A 23,823-nucleotide genomic window follows, 5' to 3' on the forward strand; every position below is an offset into this window, starting at 1 on the left:
TTAGCCTATTTATATCTGATACAATTATTAATATACTCTAGGGTTGCATCTGCCATTTCATTTTTTATCTGTTTTCTCTGTTTCTACATTTTTCATCATTTTCTTTTTCCTACTGTCCTGTGGGTTACTTAAACATATTTTTACAATTCCATTTTGACTTATCTACAGTGTTTTTGAGTGTATCTCTTCATACAGTTTACTTAGCAGTCATTCCTGTGGCCAGTTTGCATCCATGATGCAACTGGCCTGTTGGGATGAGTAATGGATTACTGGCCTGTTGGGATGAGTAACCCCAAAGATGTCCATGTCCTAATTCCTGGGACCTATAAATATGCTGCCTTAGGTGGCAAAAGAGACTTTGCAGATACGATTAAAGTAAAGGTCTTGTGATGGGAAGAGTATCCTGGATTAACCAAGTGGGCCCAATGTAATCACAAAGGCTTTCATAAGAAGGAAGCAGGGAATCAGAGTGAAAGACAGAGTTGGGAAAGTGGAAACAGAAGTGGGAGTGATGTTGGACCAAGACCTAAGGATCTCAATCAGCCTCTAGAAGCTGGAAAAGGCCAGGAAGTGGTGTTGCCCCAGAGTCTCCAGAAGGAACGCAGCTGTATGTTCTTTAGCTCACTGAGGATGACCTGAACCTCAACATTTAGAACTTGAGGCTGTTAAATCTGTGTTGTGTTAAGCCATGATAGCTGTCATTCCCAGAGTTTTAAGCTGTACTTTGGAGGAGTGGGGAGAGATGTGTCTGTTCCATCTTGACCTAGCACTGGCAGTTGGACGTGCAATTTTGAGGTGCTGGTGAGACTTGCATGTTGAGCTGTCCTGCTCATGGTTGAGCACAACTCCATCAGACTATACAGGAAATCTGGGTGGGCATTATGTTTCCAGGAGTTTTCAACATAGAGAGTAGTTTAATCTAAAGGACGAAGTCCTTCAGGGGCAGAGTATAGGGAGAAGAGAGGAGGGGCAAGGAAAGAAGCCATGGAAGCACTGTGGGCTCTGTGATTTTGAGAGTCCCTTGGGAACAGATGACAATGCGGCAGCAAGAGGTGGAAGGGTGGTCAGGAGCTGAGGCAGGAGCCCAGGGCCATCTCATGACCATGGAATGGAAAGGGGCGCATGGGCATGAAAGGCAGGACGAAGGAAGGTTGAGTGCATTTGGGCACCAGATGGCATCCAGGGAGTGAAGAAGAAGGAGGCATCTGAAAACACACACAAGTGTTGACCTGGAGAGATTGGGAGCAGAGCCCAGCCTTGCCAGACTGAAATGAAGAGAAGACCATAAGGGAGCTAGGATTCCAGAGAGGAAGGAAGACATGAGGAAGAGACAGGAAGGATGAGCAGAGAGAAGCTCTTTGATTGCCGAGTTTCCTTTACAAATGGGGCAACATTGGGCAACATCTCTGTTGGTCAAAGCCTTGCCCTCCTGTATCCACAGCCCCCACCCCTCAGCTTCTTCCAGTCTTCCCTCGAACACCATCCACACCAAGCCAGTGATTGAACGTTAATCTTTTCCCAAATGGATTTCTCTGGTAGTTAAGAGTTAAGACTTTGCTCAAGATCAAGACCTGCTCAGTGGATCAGGAAAAGGGGGCATCTTGGGGCACCTGGGTGGCTCAGTCAGTTAAGTGTCCAACTCTAGGTTTTGGCTCAGGTCATGATCTTAGGTCTTAGCATGGAGTTTGCTTGAGATTCTCTCTCCCCCTCTTCCTCTGTTCCCCCACCCACACAATCACCCTCTCTTAAAAAACATGTCAAATTGCACTTGTTTAAAAAAGAAAAGAAAATGGGGCATCTCACTTGCCATCTCTGCCCCTCCTCTCACTCAGCGTGCGCACACAGGAGGTTAGGTATGAGCAGACAGAGTGCCCAGGAGAGAACCCCAGGCTAGTGTTCTCTGTAGCCTCGGGAGAGCGCAAGTTCAGTGATAATATACACTCATGGGGTTAAATGCCACGGCTCACGTGCCAGCACCTCCTACAGGGAACTGGGTTTGTGCTAGTTTTACCTCTGTTTTCAGCTGAACAAGAGTAGGGGAGTAGGGGTAGGGAAGAGGAGGATTGACTCTAGAGCTGGGAAGGAGAGGGAAGGTTGGGTATCCCTGGAGCAGAGAGCCCCTAGAAGAAGGAGCTAGAGAAAGCGGTCCTAGGCTGCCAAGGCCCCTCTAGACACTCCAGTGGGCCTTTGGCTGCAAACTAATTCACTAAGATGAGAAAATCTCTGGCCTGAAAAGGGGGGGGGGTGCATTAGGATTTGGGAAGCATTGCCCTCCCCTTCCACAATCTTCCCAGCTCATCACTTTTATTTCCCTGCTGCTCTCCTGGTGTCCCTTCTCCTTGTCTTTGGAAGCTGATGTGGGCTGTAGGGGAGGGAAGAGAACTTTCAGTAGAAGGGGGGGGCAGTCCTAGCTTCCCTGTAGGGGAGTTCTGGGTATTGGAAGTCATGGAGGAGTCTCTTCTCCAGCCTTTCCTATCAATCCCCTAGCTGCAGTCCTCATACAGATGCTCCTTAGCACTCTCAGGCCCTCATATGCTAGATGCTGCCCAAGGCAGGACAGGGGCAGGACAGGCATGTCCCACCGGCTGGGAGGTCTCTGCAGGGCACGGGGTTGCAGGGAAGGGGAGATAGAGCAGGCAGGTGTCCCCCCCCCCACTGGGGCTCAGTGCCCCACTCACTCTCAGGGTCCAGCTTCCTCCTACCTCCACGGGGATGAGAAGGGTGACAATTAGACTTACAACCAAAAGATTTTGGGGAGGGAAATTTAGACCTCTCCTCCTGTTTCTCTTCACACTCAACCCAGTGAACAATCCCTCAGTGAGGGTCTCCCCTGGGCTGGACTTGAGGATCCAGAGATGGGTCAGAGGCAGCCCCTTCCTCCCAGAGCCCAGTGTCAGGGGAGGGGTGCAGGGAGATGGGTCAATGGGATGCACAGCCAGGGTCAGTGGGTTCCCTTTGGCGGGGCACCCTAAAAGAATGTGGACCCGTGAGCTTAGGAGCGAGGGAGGCCAGAGCTGGAGATGGAGAAGGAAGCTAAGGAGAGAGAGAGAGAGGCAGAATGAGAGATGAGGGAAGAGGCAGAGACCAGGGACAGAGACATGGAGAAGGAGCTGGAGAGCAGGCCAGGGTAAGACTGACGCTCTAGAGCACATGGGCTGTTGAGGGCAGCCGCATGCTCTGTTAGAAGGAGGGGCATGTAGGAAAGTAACTCTGCCATTGTTTTGGTTCTAGGGAGCTGTCCCTCCCATGGTGAGAGCTCCCAGCAGCACCTTCCTAGATACCTACACATGGGATAGAGACTCTCAGCACACATAGCCCCTCCTGATGGGCCAAGTGTCCCTAGAGGGCACTGCCTGCTCCCCTGGAGCCCCATGCCTAGTCGGGGCCCACGAAGCTCATGACCGTCCTTCATGTCTGCAAATATGACCAACAGCTCACCCGTACCGAGCACAAGCATTTTAGACATCAGATTTTTAAATTTTTTAAAAGATTTTATTTATTTATTTGACAGACAGAGATCACAAGTAGGCAGAGAGGCAGGCAGAGAGAGAGAGAGAGGAGGAAGCAGGCTCCCTGCCGAGCAGAGAGCCTGATGCGGGACTCGATCCCAGGACCCCGAGATCATGACCTGAGCCGAAGGCAGGGCCTGGAGCCACCCAGGCGCCCCTAGACATCAGATTTTAACTCTACCCACTTCATACGGTGGGTATTACTTGTATCCTATTTTTACACATGGGGAAACTGAGTTTCAGAGAGGTTAAGAGACTAGCCCAGGCCAAGGTAGCTATTTAGAGTGGAGCAGGTTCCAACCAGGTGTCCAATCCAAACTCCTACACCTGTAGCCATATTTCCCCTCGCCCTCCTGTCCACCAGGCTGTACAGTGCAGAAGTGAATGAGGGGTGTGTGGGGCAGACGTCCTCCTGGAGCAGGTCAGGGGCCGGCCACTCTTGGCCTGGGGGAGCTGGGGAGGAGCAGTTCCAGCCTTGCTGGGGAGGATGGAAGAAAACAGTGGCTCCTTGCTCCCCTGGGCACCCACCCAACTCCTTCTCAGAGATGGCGTGGAAGGTTTGGGGGAGCAGCCAGCGGAGCTGCCAGAATGCAGCCCCATGGGAGGGACAGCCGCAGGGGCCCCTGGCTCAGGTGCTTCCTGCCTGGGGGTTTCTCTGGCAGGAACCTCATTCCTTCTGGGAAGAAATTTGCATGGCTGGCCCTGGGCCAGCAACTGTCACCCTCCAGGCTCCCTTGGCTGGCACCTTCCAGGAAGACTCTCCCTGGGCCTGGCCTGCTGCATTCTCATCTAGACGTGGTGATCAGGTGCTCATGGAGTTTGGATTTCTGCCAGGGAAATGGGGTTGCTGACCTGGCTGGGAGAATTAAAATCTTGCACCTGGAAAACCTAGGATGTCTCCACTGGCCCTTGGACTACTGGGCAGAATGATGCCATGTCCTTGGGGAGGTCTGCGGGGTGCTGGCCCGAGAGGGGAGGGTCCAGAAGGGCAGAGGGTGCTGATTATGAGGAGAGGGAGGTGGGGGAGAAGGAGGAGGAGGAAGAGCGCTGTCCAAGGACATAGAAGCTCTTTGTCTCTGTGGGTTCTTTGTAAATGGGGCAACATTTGGCAACAAGACGTATTAGTTAATAAAGCCACCATTTTCCTGCCCGCCACCCTTCAGCTCGGCCCCCACCACTCACAGACACTCCTGAAGTCTCACCAGGGCTTTTGACCATATGCAAGGGGCCCACTTGGGGCCCAGTATTCTGGGGACCGTGCTCTGGAGGACCTTGCTCTGGAAATTTTGACCATCACCCTAGCCAAGAAGCGGAGAGCTCTGAACTACCTCACCCTCAGTTTTGTTCACGTTCTGCTCTCTCTTCCAGGTGGTCAGCAAAGGAAGGATGGACAGCCATCAGGGAAAGCCATCAGGGATGGCCGACGGACAGCCATCACTGGCCATCAGGGGTCAGTGGCGGATTTCTAGATCTGACCAGTGGCGTGGCCACGGACGAGTTGCTTTGCCTGGTTCTCCCCATTTGGAAAGCAGGCTTGTGGAGGCACGTCACGGTCCTTCCACAGGGATCAAGAGCCACGGCTGACATGTGGAAGGGGCTGGATGGTACCTGGAGCCACAAGGGGGTCATTCCCTGTGGGCTTTCCTTATTGCTGAGATCAAGAGCTAGGGCTGTCCCTGGACCTCAGCCTTTGCATGCTGAGCTCTGGGAGAGTTCTGGGCCTTCTTGGGGAGCATAGCCTGGCTGTGGGCTCAGGGGGAGACTCAGGACTGGCAGTTCCATCTCTGCATCTTACTCACTGTGACTGCAGGCAACCCTCAGTTTACCTGATTTTAGAGCAATAACCATGACTTCCAGAGCTCTCTGAGCCATGAGAGACAAGGTCACTGGCAGCTCCATTTGAAGTTCAAAGTGCCAACCAAATGCTTCAGGTTATTACCTGGTCTTTCTCCTAGGAGGGCACCCCTGCCCTATATAGCCACACTGACCTGGGCACACTGCCCATGCACAGTGACAAGCCCGGGGCATGATGTTCTATAAACTGTCTCTCCAGGAGAGAAACATGCCCCGATTCACAGCGTTTGCTCATTTCCATGGTGTAAATACTCCCACCATGAATGAGTTCAAGCTACCAATGGTTTAACAACCCGCCACAAAATTCCTGAACATTTAACAAGTGGCTGTCTAGCAAGCCAGTAACCTCCCACCATTGGCAGGGGCGGGCAACCCGGCTGGTGGTCTCCAGTGGGCCAAAGACGCCCCGCTGAGCAGATGTCTGAAGAACTCCTTTCCTTCTTTATTCCTTCTAGAGCTGGCTCTGCCCAGATCCACAGCTCCTTCCCAAAGCCCCCCTTGGGGTTTGAAGCTGGAGGGCACTATAGAGGGCAGGGAGTGGGGCTAATTGTGCACCTGTTGGGAGGGGGCTTTGCTTGGGCCAGTCCTTGAGCTGGCAGAGGGTCCCTGTGTGAATTTCGGGGATGGAGAAGGAGTGAGGATGTGGGAGAAGTTTGTTGGCTTCCCTCACCTGCCTGCCACACACCAGTCCCCGACATTACACGCTGGTTTGTCCCATCAGCATCCTTCTTTGCCATGCCACGGCCTTGGCATTGCGAAACCTACAGCCTACTTCCCTGCAGGCTCTGTGAGATCTGGCTCAGCTCCTGGTCCCTCAGAAAGCCATGTAGATTGATGCTGAGCCCAAAGGGAAAAGTGGGATCCATGCACACAGACTCTGGGGAGGCCTGGCTTCGCCAGCCCTGGGTCTCCCCCTCTTTCAGATTTGACGATGGCAAGCAGGATGCTTCGTGCTCTGTCCCACCTCCTTGCTCCTTCACTCATTAACCAATATTGATCATCGGGTGTCCATCACACGGACAGGGCTAGCTGGCCAGAGGATTTGAGGACCCCTCGGAGGCTGTTTATTTGGAGGGTTTGGTGGAAGGTGGTAGGAAATCTGAGAGAAGGTGCAGGGCTGGAGTGGGGGATGAGTGCATTTCAGATGCACTGAATTCCAGTGCCCACAGGACCTGCAGGGGGAACTGTCCAGAGGCAGATAGACACCTGGTGTGGAGCTCAGGCCAGAGGAGGTGACTTGGTCAATCCTTCTTCCAAGGAAAGGCCCCAGCCAGAAAGCCCAGATTGACATTTTGTGGTTCTTCATGCTCAGGTAATTGGTCACTTGAGTGCTCACGCTCCCAGGTCCTTTCTTGTCTGTTTCCTCTACCTGAATATTTTTCCTGTAGAAATGCAGCCCTTCCCCCTGCTACCCAGGTCAAATATTATTCCTTGAACCTTTCTGGAACCTTCATGATGGGAACTGGTCAGTCATTCCTCCTCCTACCCTGATTTTGTATATGTTCCTGTGTCTGTGCGGTTGAAGGGTATGCCCCGTGCATGCCCCCAACCATTTGAGAGTTCACTATGCTGTGAACTCTCAAGGGCAAGGACAGACCCCTCTTCTCCATGTCCCTCCTGGAAGTCACCAGGTCTGGCACGAATAAATGAAGAATGAATGTTGATGATAGTTCTGTAGAACTTCATTGTCTCCTGGGTAGACTCCCACTTTCTGTCCACCTCCTCTGCAGATGGCCCTGGAGTAGCCATGCTCTGCAGGTGTCCAGCTAAGCACATCCCTGGCCTGGGGCCGGGCCATGCCCTACAGACACAGCATACAAGCTGTCTGTCCTGTGACCCGACCTATCCCAGTCCTGCCTCCAGGGCCTATCCCTGGAGCTCAGCCTCCTGATTGTGGCCCCAGGTTCTCCATGTTCCTGCCAACGCTGTAACAGACATAAGAGGCTCCAGAGGCCCCTGACTTTATAAGCCACCCTTTGTAAAATTTGCATTGAGAGACAGATACATGGGTGGTGACATTTCTTAATTCTTTAATAATTGTGGAAGGGCAGAGCTGAGTGGCTAATTTAGGTACCAAGATGCTTCAGCACTCCTGAGAATTAGTCAATTTTGTATTTCTTCACTATTTTTGAAATCGCTTATTGCAATTATCGATGAAAGCAACTTTCAACATTGTGACACTATGTTTCCAAATAATAGGAGGGGCTGGATCTGTCATTCCAAAACCCAGCTGGTGATTCTATTGCTGACCTCCAGGCAAGCAGGATACCTGATCAGACGCTACTCTGTGCCTTGACAGTCTCCATGCCTGGGGCAGAGGGGCCCCACCATCTCCCCTGAGGGTCCCAAGGAGGCCCACTCTGTGACACCCCCAAGCCATGGATGTTGACTTTGCTTCCAGTTGGTTAATGATACACAGTGTGGCCCTGGAGATCCTCATATGTGAGCCGCTGTGCAGCATGGGAGTGCATTTACAAGCTATATTCTTAGTAGCAGAATCCTAGAGTTTACAAACACCTTCCTGAAATAAGATCAGCTTATGTTGACAAAATATGACATTTATCAAAATGAGGTTCTCATCTCCCACCTCATACTGCCACGGAACAAAACAAAAGAAAGACGCAAGTGTTAAGACAGGCTTCTCACTGACAAATGAGGGGACAGGGTGACAGCCGTTGGGCCCTGGGCAGTGGTCGCTTCCTCTGAGACTTCTGGCTCTGTTTTCTGGGAGCTGTACTGTGGTCTCAGTGGGACAGGGAGAGACCCCATGCCTGGGGCAGACTCTGGGCAGGTAGCTGGGTCCTCTGCAGAATTCTGGGCTGGCCGCTGGCCAAGGTGAAGTTGGCTCCCAGGCACTTGGGACTCATCTGTGAAAGGAAAGGCGAGCCTCACAGTTCAGATGATCGCAAATGTTCACCTTGGGATCGCTGCTTTGTGTCCAGTGGTCTAGGAGGCTCTGAGACCCAAGAAAGGACAAGACTGGCAGGCCACGAGTCCCTAGGGACTTGCAACTTGCAAAAGAGAAAGACCATCCCAGTCCCCAGTCACTAGGCAGCACCAGCGGGGACTCACAGAGGTGGCCTGTGGGCTGGGTTTCCTCTCTTATGGCGCTAAGGCTGCTGGGGCACCGGTCCTTCTCTGCTCCCTCCCCTGTTCCCCCTCTGCCCCCCTTTCTTGGCCTCAAGGAACTAGCGGAGGAGGGGTGCGAGAGCGCAGGGCAGGGGATGCGTATTGGGCCACAGGGCGGGGCAAACCCCGTGAGGTCACCAAGCCGTGGATAAAGCGGGGCAGAGCCGGTGGGGGTGGCAGAGCCTTCGTTCGCCAGAGTCGCCTCAGGGACCCAGAATGAAGCTAGTCTTCCCTGCCCTGCTGTTTCTCGGGGCTCTTGGTGAGTGCAGGTACCTGGGAGCGCGCCCCGCCAGGTGGGCGCCCTCGGTCTCCGCGCCCGCTGGCTGGATGCCTGCGTCCCCACTATTCCCCTCGACCATCTACCCCTGCGCCCCGAGCCCCTTACCCTTCCATCCCTTTGCCTCGGCTCCAGCAGCCCGGAGGCGGTCGGGTCCCGCCCACCTGCTTGGGGAGGAGCCAGAGTAGGGCTCTTCTGAGCGGGCTCCTCCTCAAGCGTCCCTAGAGCAGCGAGCGCAAAGCGACCCTGTCCCATTGTGTCCCACTGGGACCTTTGGTACCTATAGTACTCTTGCAGGCTTTTTAGGTGGGAGGCAAATGAGATCCAGAGACCGAGAGTGACTTGCCCAAGACACACAGGAGACTGGAGTTCAGAACCCAGCTCCTGCCAGGACTGTGTAACTTGGGCAAGACAGAGCCCAGTTGATTAAAAAAAAAAAAAAAAAAAAAGTCCAGCTATCTTCTCAGAAGGGCAGAGGTGGTGGCACAGACCTTCCTGAGGGGACCCCTTCTTCAGAGAGTCTAAGAGAGAAATGATTGATTCCTGGTTTTAAATGCATCCAGGCTAGGACTATCTGAAATAGTTTCTGGGGTGTGCGCAGGGCACTCAACAGTCATGGACATTAGTGACTGGAATGTGTGAGGGCAGGGCTCCCTGCAGTTGGGGGTGTGTGTGTGTGTGACAGGTATCAGTGCCTAGGCAGTATGTGGGGGGTCGGAGGAAAAGGACAGATGTCCCCTCCCTCCCTGGGCTCCTGCCAGCCAGGGTCAGCCTCCTCCTGCCTTAGAGCATGTACTCACAGCTGGGAGAATCCTGGGTGAAAAAGGGCCACAGAGAACACACTGAGTGTACACCCCCAACCTTAGGGACCATGAAGCCATCCCTGTCCCCATCTTCTGGTTTCCTTCTCTAAATTCCTTCCTATGGGTCTTGTCATCCCTGTCTTCTCTGAGGCAGGATTGGGTCTGCCAGGACCAACTGATCAGGACCAGCTTGCCTTCTGCTCCCTGACCTGTGTATAGCCGGCCGGAAGCAGAGCCCAGGGGTGGCGTCACCTGAGAGAGACCAAGAAGCAGGAAACCTTGCTTTCCTGGAGGAGTTCATGGGCTGTGCTGCAGGATCTGGGCTTAGAGTTGCACCCCTGGGTTCCATTTTGAGGATTCACTTGAATCTTGGGTTGCCGTGGACCCCTGCTTTCGGGGGTCCTTGCCCTGCTCCCCTGGGCGTCTTGGCTGGTGAAGGTTGGGTGGGGTGAGAAGAGTAGCTCCATCCCAGTCCCTGCTCTGGAGGTCAGAGGACTGTCTGTCTGTACACAAGCAATCAGGGGATGCATACTTTGAAGGAGATTCCATCCAGGCTCAGGGGGCAGCATCTGAATGGCTGACAGAGTTCAGGTGTGGGGTTGGGGATACAGGAGGGGGCAGCCCCAGACCTGCTTCAGAGAGCACATGGTCTTGAGGGGGACCCATGGTTTCGGAGGTGGCTGGGGAGGGATGAGTGGGTGTCTGGGGAGGGATGAGTGGGTGGTACATTCTAACCCCGCCCCTGGTGTTTGGGGGGGCTGGGACTGTGGATCTTGAAAAACCCCTCTGTGGTCCGTTATAAAGTTTCCTGGTTCAGCCCTTCCCAAGGGAAGAAACCAACTCTGCCTGTGGGTTTCCCATTCCTGCTGCTATTCATGTCCTCCCCCACCTTGAAGCATGGTCTTCTGTTTTGCCTTTCCTCTACACCCTTTGGTCGCATCTGTCATCAAGCTAATTTCTAACACCACCTCACTATTCCTGCCCCTTGTCCATTCCCAATATTTTTCTGCTTGGTTCCCTGCTTTCAGTCTACCCCTTCCCCATTCTTAGCAAAGCTCTTATCTCTGCTCTCTTCCAAGAGAGAGCTCTACTCCCTCTGGAATAAGACCTCCTTGGACCAGCACCTAGGGCTTTCCATGATCTGACCCCAAACCCTTTACGCACTCCATCTCCACTGTGGTCCGTCTCTAACCTGACCAACCTAAATGGGCGGGCTAGCTTTGTGGTAAGAGCAGGAGGTTTTGTGTCTGATTTTGTAGGTTGAAATCCTAGACCCAATACTTCTTAGTTGGGGGGAACTTGGACAAGCCACATAAATAGCTAAAGCTACTATTTTCTCACCTGGAAATGAGGGTGTTAGAAGCACTCACAATACAGGGGGTTGGAGGACTGATGGACAGAGAAGGCGTGAAGTGCTGATCAAAGCGCCTGGCTTGCAACATTGGGGCCATTGTTCTCACTCTCCTGGACCGCCCTGATTACTGGTTGAGGTCATGGGGACCTCACTTCTGGTTTGGTATTGTTTCTTCTAGAGCATTCATCATCCTTAGCTTCCTCTTTTTTTACTTTCTCCCTCTCCAGAAGGGAGGTAAGATCTAGTCCTCTCTGCTTACATGTTCCTCTGTATGTTGTGTATACAGATGGCATCCAGTAAATGCTACTGGGTCACAAGTGGCTGAATATGACATGGTTGGTTGATTTTTTTAAAAAAATATTTTATTTATTTATTTGAAATAGAGTGTGAGAGAGAGAACATGAGCAGGGGGACAGAGGGAGAGGGAGAAGCAGGCTCCCCACTGAGCAGGGAGCCCGTTGTAGGGCTTGATCCCAGGACCCTGGGATCATGACCTGAGCCGAAGACAAAGGCTTAACTGACTGAACCACTGATTTTATGGCAGTACAGTTGCATGAGAGCCTCATGCTAGATTATATCCCCTGGGATTTTTTGGGACATGGCTGCCCTTGAGCCCCTTCTGACTCTTCCTGGGATCCTCAAATGCCTTGGTGGGTCTGATTATACAGGGGATGGTTCACAATTATGCATGGGTCTGATTATGCTGGAGATGGCAGAGGGCTGAGTGTTCTACTCTAAAGCACATCCAAACGGGAAGGGAACTTTTGCCAACAAGTGGGTTTTGTTTGTTTTGCAATAGCTTTATTGAGGTATATTTTACATATCCTCCAATTCACCTATTTTAAATGTACAATTCAGTGATTTGTAGTAATTTTACCAAGTGGCACAACCATTACTGTAAATCAGTTTTAGTACATTTCTTCTCCCTAATGAGTTTCTTCATGTCCGTTTATAGTTACTTCTCATTCCCACCCCCACATCAGGCCATCACTAATCTATTTTCTGTTTTATAGATGTGCCTTTTAGGAAATTTCACACAAGTGGAATCAAACAATAGGTAGTGTCTTGTGTCTGCTTCTTTTTCATTTAGCATAAATGAAGCTCATTTGTATCATGGCCCATACCACTAGTTCTTTCCTTTTTACTGCCAAATAATGTTTTGTTGTGTGAATGTACCACATTTTTTTGAGCCATTCACCAGTGCCTGGACTTTCAGGTTGTTTCTAGTTTTTTGGGGGTGGGGGAGCTTTTCTGGATAATGCTGCTATGAATATTCATAAAGGAGTCATTATGTGGATATATATTTTTATTTCTTTGGGGTATTTATCTAAGAAGTGGATTGCTGTGGGTCATATGGTAACTCTCTGTTTAACATTTTGAGAAACTGACCATCTATTTCCTAAAGTGGCTCCAGTATTATACAGTGTACAAGGGGTCCCATTTCTTCACATCCTTACCCATACGTTATTCTCTGTTTTAGTTACTATAACTAGTTCCAGAAGGTGGGAAATGAAGATCTCATTGTGCTTTTAATTTGCATTTCCCTGATGATTAATGATGTCAAACATCTTTTCATGTGCTTATTAGCCATTTATGTATCTTCTTTGGTGAAATGTCTGTTCATATCTCTTGCCTATTTTTTGATTAGGTTACTTGTCATTGACTGAGTTGTCAAGATTCTTTGTAAGTGTTTTCCCCCAAGCTGTTGCTTGTGTTTGTATTTTCTTAACTGTCCTTGAAACACAAAAGTTTTGAATTTTGATAGGCCCAATTTACCAATTTTTTTTTCATTTGTGGACTGTGTTTTGGTGTCATAGCTAAGTAAACTTTGTCTAAGCCAAGGTTGCATTGTTTTCCCCTTGTGTTTCCTTCTGAAAGTATAATTGTTTAACTCTTACACTAAATTTTATGATCCAACTTTGAGTTAATTTTCTGTGTGTGGTGTGAGGTAGGGCTCTAAGTTAATCTTTGTATGAGCCTACCTGTGTGCTAGCACCATTTGTTAATAGACTATCCTTCTGCCTATTAACTGCCTTAGTGCCATTAACAAAAATCAATTGAATGTAAATGTAAGGATTTACCTCACTCAGGACTCAATTTTTTTCATTATCTATATGTCTGTCTCTATGCTAAGATCACACTCTTGATAACGGTAGCTTTATATAATTTTTTAAAAGATTTTATTTTATTTATATTTATAAATATATATTAATATATATTTAAAAATCTTTTTAAATATTTTATTTATTTATTTGACACAGAGAGAGATCACAAGTAGGCAGAGAGGCAGGTAGAGAGAGAGGGGGAAGCAGGCTCCCTGCTGAGCAGAGAGCCCAATGTGGAGCTTGATCCCAGGACCCTGGGATCATGACCTGAGCTGAAGGCAGAAGCCTTAGCCCACTGAGCCACCCAGGCACCCCTATAATGTTTTGAAAGTAGGAAGCAAAATTGCTCCAGATTTGTTCTTTTTCAAAACTGTTTTGACTATTGAATATAAATTATATGGAAAAATTATAAATATAAGTTATATAAAATTAATTTGGTTATTTTATATCAATTTATTTATTTATCCTATATACATTTTCAAATCTGTTTGCCAATTCCTCCAAAAATAAAAAAGTGGCCTGCCAGAATTTTAATAGAATTTGTGTTGATTATTTGTATCAATTTAGGGAGAATTAGCATCTTAAAAATATTGAGTTTTATAAAGCATGAACAAAAATGTTTCTCCACTTATTTAGAACTTCTTTCATTTCCCTCAGCAAAGTTTTATAATTTTCAGTGTAACAATCTTGCATTTGTTTTGTTAAATATTTTTCTAAGCATTTAATTACTTTTGATGTTATTATGAATGAAATTATATACTTTGTTTCATTTTTGGATCAACCAATGCCTATATGCAAAAAATAGAATTGCTCTTTGTGTATTGATCTTGTATCCTGTGACCTTGTTTTACTTGTGTATTAGTTCGAATCGCATTTTGTGCACTCCTTAGGATTTTCTACCTAGAGGATCATGTAATCTGCAAATAAGGACAGTTTTGCTCCTTTCTCTCCAGTATGGGTGTCTTCTGTTGCTTTTTCTTGCCTTATTTCTGTGGCTAGGATCTCCAGTATTATGTAGAATAGAAAAAGTGAGAGTGGATACCTGATCTTAGGGGAAAGCATTCAGTCTTTCACCATTATAATATAATGTTCACTGTAAGTTTTTCATTGATATGGTTTTTAAGGGATGTGAGCAAATCTGGTCTAGCCTCATTCTTAATTGCATAGATTCTACTAACAAAGCAGTCTCTGCTGGAGAACCAGTCTTCTTGATACAGGGTGAAAGGTGGTAACTCAGACACACTGACCCACTTGGTACACCACTCACTACTACTGAAAAGGATTCGGGTGTGTTTTAGTTGCTTGGGCATCATCTGGGGATATTCTTGTCAAAGCAACAGTCTAGAGGGACTTGGATTCTAGGCTGGATTTTGCCACCGCTGAGCAGACAATCACTCAGTTTCCTCAAGAGCCAGTTTCCACCTTAATAAGACAAGAACAATAATCCCTTTCCTGCTTACCTCTTGACTTCAAGTGGGTCAAAGCAGGTGAGAGAACCTCACAAATGGATGCAAAGGGTCATCATCATTTTCTAGAGGTAGGAAATGTGTCAGGTACAGGAAAGAAAATAATCCAGAGGCTCTGACCATCTCCTTTCATTTACTGAGAGTCACAGCCCTCTGGCCAGCAGAGAATGCTCATTAGACCATCAAGACATCTGCACTCGAGGACAGTGGCCTAACTTTGGCACTGAGTGAGGGGTAAAGGGGAGGAGCAGAGAGATGGAAGAGTCTGGAAAACCCTGTCAGAGGGTGAGGTGGTGTCTCCCGTGGGCAGTGCTCGAACCCTGACTCCTTGGTTTCTCTCTCCCAGGACTGTGTCTGGCCGCGCCTAGGAAAAATGTTCGGTGGTGCACCATATCAAAAGCAGAGTGGGCAAAATGCTCCAAATTCCAACGGAATATGAAGAAAGTGGGGGGCCCTACAGTCTCCTGCACAAAGAGAACCTCCCACCAAGAATGTATCCAGGCCATCAAGGTAAGTCACTGCCGTGTGTCTGGGTGGGACGAAACTGAATGAAGGGAATGAAATGGAGTGAAATAGAAAAAGTGTTTCCCCCCACTTCTTCTGCTTTTCTTTTTGGGTATCTGTTAGTTGGGAGTGCTCCTTCCTTATAGGACACAGGGCCATTTTGAGAGAAGATATTAACATTTCAAAGTTGAGAGACGAAAGGTGGGGAATCTGGGGTTTGCAACACAAATTGTTAAGAAGAGTGTTGCAAACACAGAAGTAGTCACATTGGATGAACAGGCAACATCAGGGTTCCTCTGAAAGGTAAAACTTCCAGGTGATCATTACCACCAAACCCTGAACAAAGTAAGATCAGCTGATCTGTCATTACCGGACCACAGGGCTTGGGAAGGGCTGGCCAGGGCACCAGGCATTGGAAGGACATTTGTGCAAAACATACTCAGAGAGAGAGAAAAGGGAATCATGACTTCCGGATGATCGCAGATTCCTTTTGTTTTTTTAAGATATAACATCTACTGAAATAATTTCTACTCATTCACTCAACATATATGTTCTGTGTCCCTTCCCTGTGCCATTGTTGTGGGCACTTGACTCTAGCAGAGTGGATAAATTGTGTCAAAGTTTCTAATAATATCTAGAGTTATCAGAACAGTACGTAGGAGTAAAAGATCTAGCTTAAACAATGTTTTAGGCTATTGTTTTATAACTATGGCCTGGGGAAAAACAGCACCAGCATACATTGCTCATTTAAAATGCAGAATCTTAGACTTCATTCTAACCTATTCAACTGAGTACCTGTGATGGGGTCACAGAATTTGCCTTCAAAATCAGTTCTAGATACCACACATCAAATGATGTCATTGGAAACAGAACACACATTTTTGAAGAACCAAGGGACAGGTTAATTCTCAGAAATTTGGAGGACAAGAATGCTTGTAGCTTTTAAGCAATGAACAAAATCATAAGGTAAACTGACAGATTAAAAAACATAAAAAATTTAATTTATAGCCATTGAAAACATTCAACCAAAAAATTTAGAAAGCACCAGAATGAATATGCAGCAGCTCTGACAAGGGGTTCCTATTTACTGTACACTCTATAAAGAATTAATTCAACCTGGTCAGAAAGGTAGGGTCCTATATGAAAAATAATATGAGCCAAGCATGCTCATAGTAGGAGGGCATGCATAATTACTAAAATTACTACAATTACATAGTAGTAGGAGGGCATGCATAATTACTAAAAATACGAAATGTTTGTTCCCTTTAGTAACCGGAAGAATATACACCTAAGCAATCTGTTAGCACTTACATTTTTAAAAGTAATAGCAGTAAAACAAAAGCCTGTCCTGCTGGTGATTTTATAGCAAAACTGATCTTCCTGGTCGGTGGGATTCTAAATTGCCATTACGGATCTTCTGGAAAGCAGAAAGATGAAGATAAACAGAAGATAGAATGAAGATAAACAGACTCACTGTCTGGGTGATTCCCACCCTTGGATGCCTACCCCACGGTGACAGATCATCAGAAGGAAAAAAGAAACCTATGAGGACAAAGCGATCCATAAAAGCATAGATATCATAGCAAAAAAAAAAGAAAGTGCTGAACATTTGAGGAATTACTGGATAAGCCATGGAACAACCGCACTATCCTAAAATATGAGGAGGTCAATGAAGTCAATAAAGACTGCAGGAGTAAGAAAATGTCATGCGGTTTTAGATGAGTAAAACAGTGCACCAAATATTGTCTCTACCAGATTGCCAATATAAAGGTGCAGTCGTTAATTGGTTGCCTTCCGCTCAGGTCATGATCCCAGGGCCCTGGGATGGAGCCCCGCATCAGGCTCCCTGCTCGGCGGGAAGCCTGCTTCTCCCTCTCCCACTCCCCTTGCTTGTGTTCCTTCTCTCGCTGTGTCTGTCTCTGTCAAATACATAAATAAAATAAAAAGAAATAGGTAAGTATATGAGAAGTAATATGCCCAAGAGAATGCACATGGTTTATTAGGATAATTTAAAGATAGCATAATAGTTCTATTTTCTTTTCGATAAAAAAGGAACTTAAAAGAACCAAATATAGAAAAGATGGGAGCAAGCATCTCGAATAAACAAGTTTGGATATAAATGAATGAGCGATACGGGCAGGGGGTTCGTACAAAAAAGAGAATATAGCGATATGGCTGGAAGATCCTTCTAGCCACAAAGACCTGTGACATCCTGGAACTGAGTGGCCTGGATTAGGGTGGGCTCTCTTCTGAAGCTTGGCTGGCCTCTTTGCTTTCAGGCAAACAAGGCAGATGCCGTGACCCTGGATGGTGGTTTGGTGTATGAGGCTGGCCAGGGCCCCAACAAACTGCGACCCATAGTAGCTGAGGTGTATGGGACCCCAGCAGGTGAGTTCTCCCTGGAGATCCAGAAGCTGGGGTGGCCCTGGTCTTGGCCCTGGGCTCCGTGTAGTCAAAGGGGCTGCGTTGTAGAGTTGGGGTCTCAGATAGCATTCCACTTGCAGGGGTCAGAGGTCCTGGGCCCTTTGGGCCAGATGCCCCCCCCAGTTAGGGAGGACATGTGTGTGCTCCCTGGGGGACAGAGTGGACCAGAGGAAAAGGTAGCCTACAGCTCCCCTTTTCACCCGGGGAAGGTCAAGGTGGGCTGTTTTTCTCTCTCTAAGGCTTTTAATTATCTGGTTAAGAGCTTTCAGTTCTCTCTGTCCCTCTGCAGAGCAACGAATCTACTATTATGCTGTGGCCATAGCCAAGAAGGGCACCAACTTTCAACTCAACCAACTACAAGGCTTGAGGTCCTGCCACACAGGCCTTGGCAGGTCCGCTGGATGGAACATCCCGATGGGTACCCTTCGTCCATTCTTGAACTGGGCAGGGCCACCTGAGCCCCTTGAGGAAGGTGAGAGGGCTGGGGGATGGAGGGCCCTCTCTGGCGGGGGTCTCCAGCCCAGCTGCACACACAGGCCGCTTGGTACACACGTGTGATGAGCCCAAGGTGGGTCTCTCTGCACCAGCGGTCCTTGGAAGGAGGCAGCTGAGTCTGCCATCGGCCAAGGGCATCTCTGAGCTCCCAGCCTCACGAAGAGGTTGTCCAGCAAGGATAGAGGAAGTGGCTCTCTGCCCACAGGAGCGACACAGGGGGGTGTGACGTGCTGTGGCTGGGCTGGCTCACCCCATGTGGTCTGTTTCTCTGTGTTTGACAGCTGCGGCCAAATTCTTCTCCGCCAGCTGCGTGCCCTGCGCGGATGAGCAACGGTACCCCAACCTATGTCGCCTGTGTGCGGGGACAGGGGGAAATAAATGTGCCTGCTCCTCCAAGGAACCATACTTTGGCTACTCTGGTGCCTTCAAGTGAGTGAGAAGGTCGTCTTCTCCTGAGTGCCACGCGTCCTCAGCCCAGGAAGCCTTTTCTCTGGCCCCAAATACAGCTCAGCCTGCTGGCCGGGCCCGCTGCGGTGTAGACAGAAGTACTTAGTAGAAAGAGGGCATTGACGTTGCCCGGTGAACGTGCCCCTCCAGCCCCCACCCCCGGACTCCCCCATGGTGCCCCTCACCCCTACACCAGTCTGGTGGTGTCCTCAAGATACTCAGACTTTACTTTCTGGTGTAGAGTCTTCAAACCCTTTTATACAGAAAGACCCATTTTGCCCTTTCAGCCCCTAACACAGGCGATGAGGGGGGTGGTCTCTGGCCAGCACCTGAGCCCTTCTTCTTCACCATCTACCTGGACGTGGCTCTTGCTCCCTCCCCAGATGGGGTGCCCCAAAGCCTCAGAGCCTTGACCACTGTGGGTCGGACGCCCACAGGAGACAAACCCCGGGACCCTGTTTCCCTGGGAGGCACGAGGAAGAAGCTGGGGAGGGCCGCTTCGTGCTGACCCTTCCCGTGCTTTCTCATTCCACAGGTGTCTGCAGGAAGGGGCTGGAGATGTGGCTTTTGTCAGGGACAGCACAGTGTTTGGTAAGAGGCAGGAGGAGAGCCTTGGGTACTCGCTCCTTTTATTTTATTCTACCATAATTCTGAGTATTGAGCTAATCGGATGCCTCATCTCCCTACAGGACATGCCTCTTTTTATTTTCTTTTATTTCTTCTTTTAAACAATCCTTTTCTCTTAAATCCCCCATACCCACTGCCTTTCTTTTCCTCCTAGACAGCCCCGCGGTGGTACTCGACACGGGTCCTTCGAGACGTATGGGGTCTTGCAAAATGCAGAGCGCCCCTTGTATTTTGGCGTATTAAGACCGCAGACGTTTCAGCATTAGAAACCATGCTGCTGCCCAGATTTTCCACCCAGCATTTTGTTCCAGAGATGTATCTGTGTTTTGGGTCTGTCTAGTTCAGTGGTTCTGTCTGTTGAGGAATGCTCCATGGAATGTGCCTACCAGATTCGAATGCTTTCATTTTCTTCTGTTAGTAGGATTTTGCTGTAGTTGTTGGGATAGATGGCGTCTGTCAAGGTCAAGAACTTTACCAAGTTCTCCATACTACTAGTTTTCTGAAACTAAAAAAACAAACACAAGTAGATGTTGAACATACACGTACTTGTTCTGCATCTATTAAAATTAAGATGATCTCACGGTTCTCTTCCTTTTCTCCATTAATGGCATACATTGCTTTAGCTTTTTGGATGATTGACCATTCTTTTGTTAATGGGATAAACTGACAAACCATAATCCTGATCTGCTAGTTTTTTAAGATGCTCTGTTAGACGGAATTAGCTAATGTATATTTGAGATTGATGCTTTTATGCTCATAAAGACAAGAGGGCTGTCATTCTCTGCTGTACTTCTCTCTCTGATTTTGAGATCAAGGTTGTACTAATCTCATAAGAGGAGCTGGGCAGGTTCCTGTCACTTTATATATTTGGAAGCGATGTATATACGAGATACATCAGCACTTCCAAATCGGGCTGAACTCTCTCATAAAAACAGTCTTTCCCCTTCTTTAGATAGCACCCAGCGTTGGGAAGTGATTCAACTGTATCTCTCGCCGTAAATGTGTTTGTAATTTTTATTCTTTCTAGAGAGATGGGTGAGGCATCTCCCCCGGGATGGCTACCTGGGTTACCTCTGCCAGCTGGCCCTTTTCTGGGCAGAGTTGCCATGAAAACAGATGGGGTCTGGTTCTGCCTTCTTGACCAGCCAGGCAGCAGTCTTGATCCCATGACCCAGAGGAACACTGGGCTAGCCCCCGAGGCTTTCTGGGCATTGGAGCAACCCACTGCCTTTCTCACCGCCCAGTGCTGTAGAGTGCCTCTGATGTCTCCCCTGACGGAAGCTCATGGTTAGTGCCTCCACGAGGCTCATCTGACCTTCCCTTTACTTCTGCCCTTCCTCCAGAGAACCTGCCAAACAAGGCTGACCAGGACAAGTATGAACTGCTTTGCTTAAACAACATTCGGAAGCCCGTGGACGCTTTTCAGGACTGTCACCTGGCCCGGATCCCTTCTCATGCTGTTGTGGCCCGAAGTGTGGATGGCAAGGAGGACTTGATCTGGGAGCTTCTCCAGAAGGCACAGGTATCCACCCCTCGTCCCCCCCACCCCCATCCCTGGAGGCCCTCCGCACCTCCTTGGATTTATGTGGGGAGGTGCTTTCCTTCCCTAATTTCCTGCTGTTCCAGAAGTCCTACTGCAGCCTCTCTTCCCAAAAGGTGACACATTCAGGGAACTGCCTACCTCGGCGGTGCTCTAGACAGCAGAAGCAATCAAGATCTCTCCAGCATTACTGATGAACATTGTCTCGTGGGCTGGAGCAGAAGCAGAGGGAGGATGGGCAGTATTCTCAGGACCTTAAGGTGCTGGGACCCTAGCAGCTTTCTAAGAAATAAGCCACAGCAGAACTCCTGCCACAGGGAAGGCGCTGGTCCCTACGCAGGAGGAACAGAACCAAGGATCATCCCCGGGCTCCGGATGCTGTTTTTCAACCTGATATTTTTCCTTTCCTCTCTATTTAACACTGAGACTGTGATTCTTATTCTTCCCGAATTAGGAAAAGTTTGGGAAAGACAAGTCATCTTCGTTCCAGCTCTTTGGCTCCCCTGCAGGGGAGAAGGATCTGCTGTTCAAAGACTCCACCCTTGGGTTTTTGAGGATCCCCTCGAATATAGATTCTGAGCTGTACCTTGGCTTCAACTTCATCAGTGCCTTCCAGAGCCTGAAGGAAAGTGAGTGAGGCCCGGGGCAGGACCTGGGTGAGGAAGTTGGGGGTTGGGGTGGAGGGGTAGAGGGAGTAGGGGGGTGAGGGGTGGGGAGGCAGGCTGGCAGCAGGGGCTGCAAACTGCCGGGGAGACCTTCCAGGAAGGACCCTGCACTCCCTTCTCAGGCAGTGCGGCCCTGCTCTAGAGCGGTCACTTCTCCACTGGAGGCAGAGGCCAGTGTCCTGTCAACCAAGTGGTGACTGCCCAAGGGGAGTTTGAGGATGGGCTCAACATCCCCTAAGCCATCTCCTGGGACTGCCACTGTCTCTGTGTCCTGGAGCTTGTGTCCCATGGGACCGAGACATTAGACGAGTTATTGCACTAAGGCTCAAAGGGTGGATTAGAAACCCGGGAAGTCTCCAAAGGAACGGAAATGAGAAGCCCGGTTATGAGCGCGCCTGGAGAAGGGGTTGTGTCTAGGAAGGATGGCGGGAAGGCAGCAGGTGCCCGGGCGCTTCTCTGGGCTGGCGGGCGCTGGGCAGCGCCGGGGTGTCCCCGCTGGGCTCTGGACCCCACTTCGGCCTTGTTCCCGTGAGCAGAGGCTTCGGAGACGGCAGAGCGGCGCGCGCGGGTGGCGTGGTGCGCGGTGGGCCCGGAGGAGCTGCGCAAGTGCGAGCAGTGGAGCCGGGCGAGCGGCGGGACCGTGAGCTGCGAGTCAGCGCCCAGCGGCGAGGACTGCATCGCGCTGGTCATGGTAGGGGCGCGGGCTCTGCCGGGCGGGAGTGGTCCAGGGCCCCGGGACGCTGCGCGCTCCGTTCAGAATTGCTTCTGGTGGCCATTCCACCCCCCTCCCCACCCCGCCCAAGCCTGCTTTGTCGCAATTATTGCAGGGGACCGAGGAAACCTAGACAGGTAGCATGTCGGACACCACTAGCAGAGCTACACCGCGGTTCAGGGGTTGAGAGCTCCCTACCCCCGGATTCCTGGGTACACGTGTGCATCCCGGATTGCACCTGTTCCGTAGGTTTTGAGTCCTTGTCACTTGCCGATATGTCGTGGCCATTTTCCCACGTGAACATAGTCTCTGAAAACACTTAAAAATGATGTTTTGGTATCTTTCCTGTGTCTGTGGCTTGGTTTAGCCATGATCCTATTCTGCTTAGTCCCCTTACTTCATTATTATCTATAATTCGGTGCCCCATCCCTGAATTGAAATCTTCAGTCACGTCTCCAGTTATTTTTAGGAGAGTTGTCAAAAAAAAAAAATTATTACTGAGCCAAAGAGGGAGTTAGTCTTGATGAATCCATGTTCCATTGTTGGAGTGCAGGCTTGTTCATTTCCAGGATGAGGCAGATCAGTCATTTTGGCTCATTTGTCAAAATGACCTTTTTTTTTTTTTTTTTAAATTTACTGATTTGAGAGAGAGAGAGAGGGAGAGAGCACAAACAGGGGGAGGGGCAGAAAGAGAGGGAGAAGCAGACTCTTCACTGAACAGAAAGCCCCACAAAGGGCTCGATCCCAGGATCCTGGGATCATGACCCGAGCCGAAGGAAGATGCTTAACCCACTGAGCCACCCAGGCTCCCCCATGTGGAACAGCTTCTGTGTAGCTCTTTGAGTGTGGTGCCAATGGGATGAGAACAGACCAGGCCGGTTGTTCGCATGCATTTCCTCCGTGAGTGAGGCTGGTCCGGGAGGGTGTCCCAAGAGTGCTTGGAGGACAGAAAATCTGTGCTGGAAGTGACAGCCTGAAAGGCATAGAGGGCTGGTGGAGAATCAGTAGTGCCCATACATAGTCTTTCCTTGGATGCTGTGTTCACACAAACCCCTGTCTCTTTCTGCTGCTTTATCGGAACACCTGACATTCTCCGACGTATAGCCATGCTCCAAGAGACCCTAAAACAGATGGGCTGGGAGAGAGCCTCCCTGTGTGCTGCTGACGATTTGCTTTGGTTTTGCAGAAAGGAAAAGCTGATGCCTTGAGCCTGGATGGAGGACTTATCTATGTTGCGGGCAAGTGTGGTTTGGTGCCTGTCTTGGCAGAGAACCAAAGTAAGTTGGGGGAGTGTCTTCTCTGGTTTATTCTGTCTGGGCCATGGGAGGAGTAAGCCCACCAGGTGGGGTCCAGGTGGAGATGCTGAGACGGGGGATGCATTCAAACTGGAGAATCAGGGGGGAAAGGGTAAAGGAAAGAGGCTTTTACCTGCTGTGTTGAGAATCATGGATCGAGCATGGACAGAGCATAGATTGGCATGGATTGGCTTCTTCCTTCTCATTTTAAAAAAAGGTTTTAGGGGCACTTGGGTGGCTGAGTTGGATAAGTGTCTGACCTTGACTCCGGTCATGATCTCTGGGTCCTGGGATTGAGCCCTGTGTCAGGCTCCATGCTCAGTGGGGGAGTCTGCTTCTCCCTCTCCCTCTGCCCAGCCCCCAACTTGTGTTCTCTCTCTCTCAAATAAATAAAATCTTTAAAAGAAGAGTTTAGTTTAGTATAATATACATACAGAAAAATGCCCATAGGCGTGCAACTCAGTGATATTTCACAAACCGATACATCCTGGTGTGCTAGTGCCCAGATCGAGACACAGCAAATTCCACGTGGCCCTGGGTGCCCTCCTGCCACCAGCCCCCTTACTCCAGCCAGGGTAATGACCCTTGACCTCGGACAACACAGAGCAATTCTGCCT

At 49.5% G+C, this 23,823-nt stretch overlaps 1 protein-coding gene across 1 annotated transcript in view; it reads left to right on the forward strand.

Moving 5' to 3' along the window:
* The first annotated feature begins 8,595 nt into the window (after nt 1-8,595).
* Nucleotides 8,596-23,823, forward strand: part of LTF (lactotransferrin) — a 28,036-nt gene continuing 12,808 nt past the window's right edge. Inside the window, exons 1-10 of the mRNA XM_045080747.1 lie at nt 8,596-8,751; nt 14,844-15,007; nt 17,281-17,389; nt 17,715-17,897; nt 18,202-18,349; nt 18,903-18,958; nt 20,338-20,516; nt 20,989-21,163; nt 21,736-21,890; nt 23,098-23,188. Of these exons, the coding sequence (XP_044936682.1) occupies nt 8,709-8,751; nt 14,844-15,007; nt 17,281-17,389; nt 17,715-17,897; nt 18,202-18,349; nt 18,903-18,958; nt 20,338-20,516; nt 20,989-21,163; nt 21,736-21,890; nt 23,098-23,188 (1,303 nt within the window). The 5' untranslated portion in view covers nt 8,596-8,708. The remainder of the gene's footprint in view (nt 8,752-14,843; nt 15,008-17,280; nt 17,390-17,714; nt 17,898-18,201; nt 18,350-18,902; nt 18,959-20,337; nt 20,517-20,988; nt 21,164-21,735; nt 21,891-23,097; nt 23,189-23,823) is intronic.

The sequence above is a fragment of the Mustela putorius genome, unplaced genomic scaffold (genome assembly GCF_011764305.1).
Source record: "Mustela putorius furo isolate JIRA1106 unplaced genomic scaffold, ASM1176430v1.1 tig00000095_pilon_pilon_pilon, whole genome shotgun sequence".
Lineage (NCBI taxonomy): Eukaryota > Metazoa > Chordata > Mammalia > Carnivora > Mustelidae > Mustela > Mustela putorius.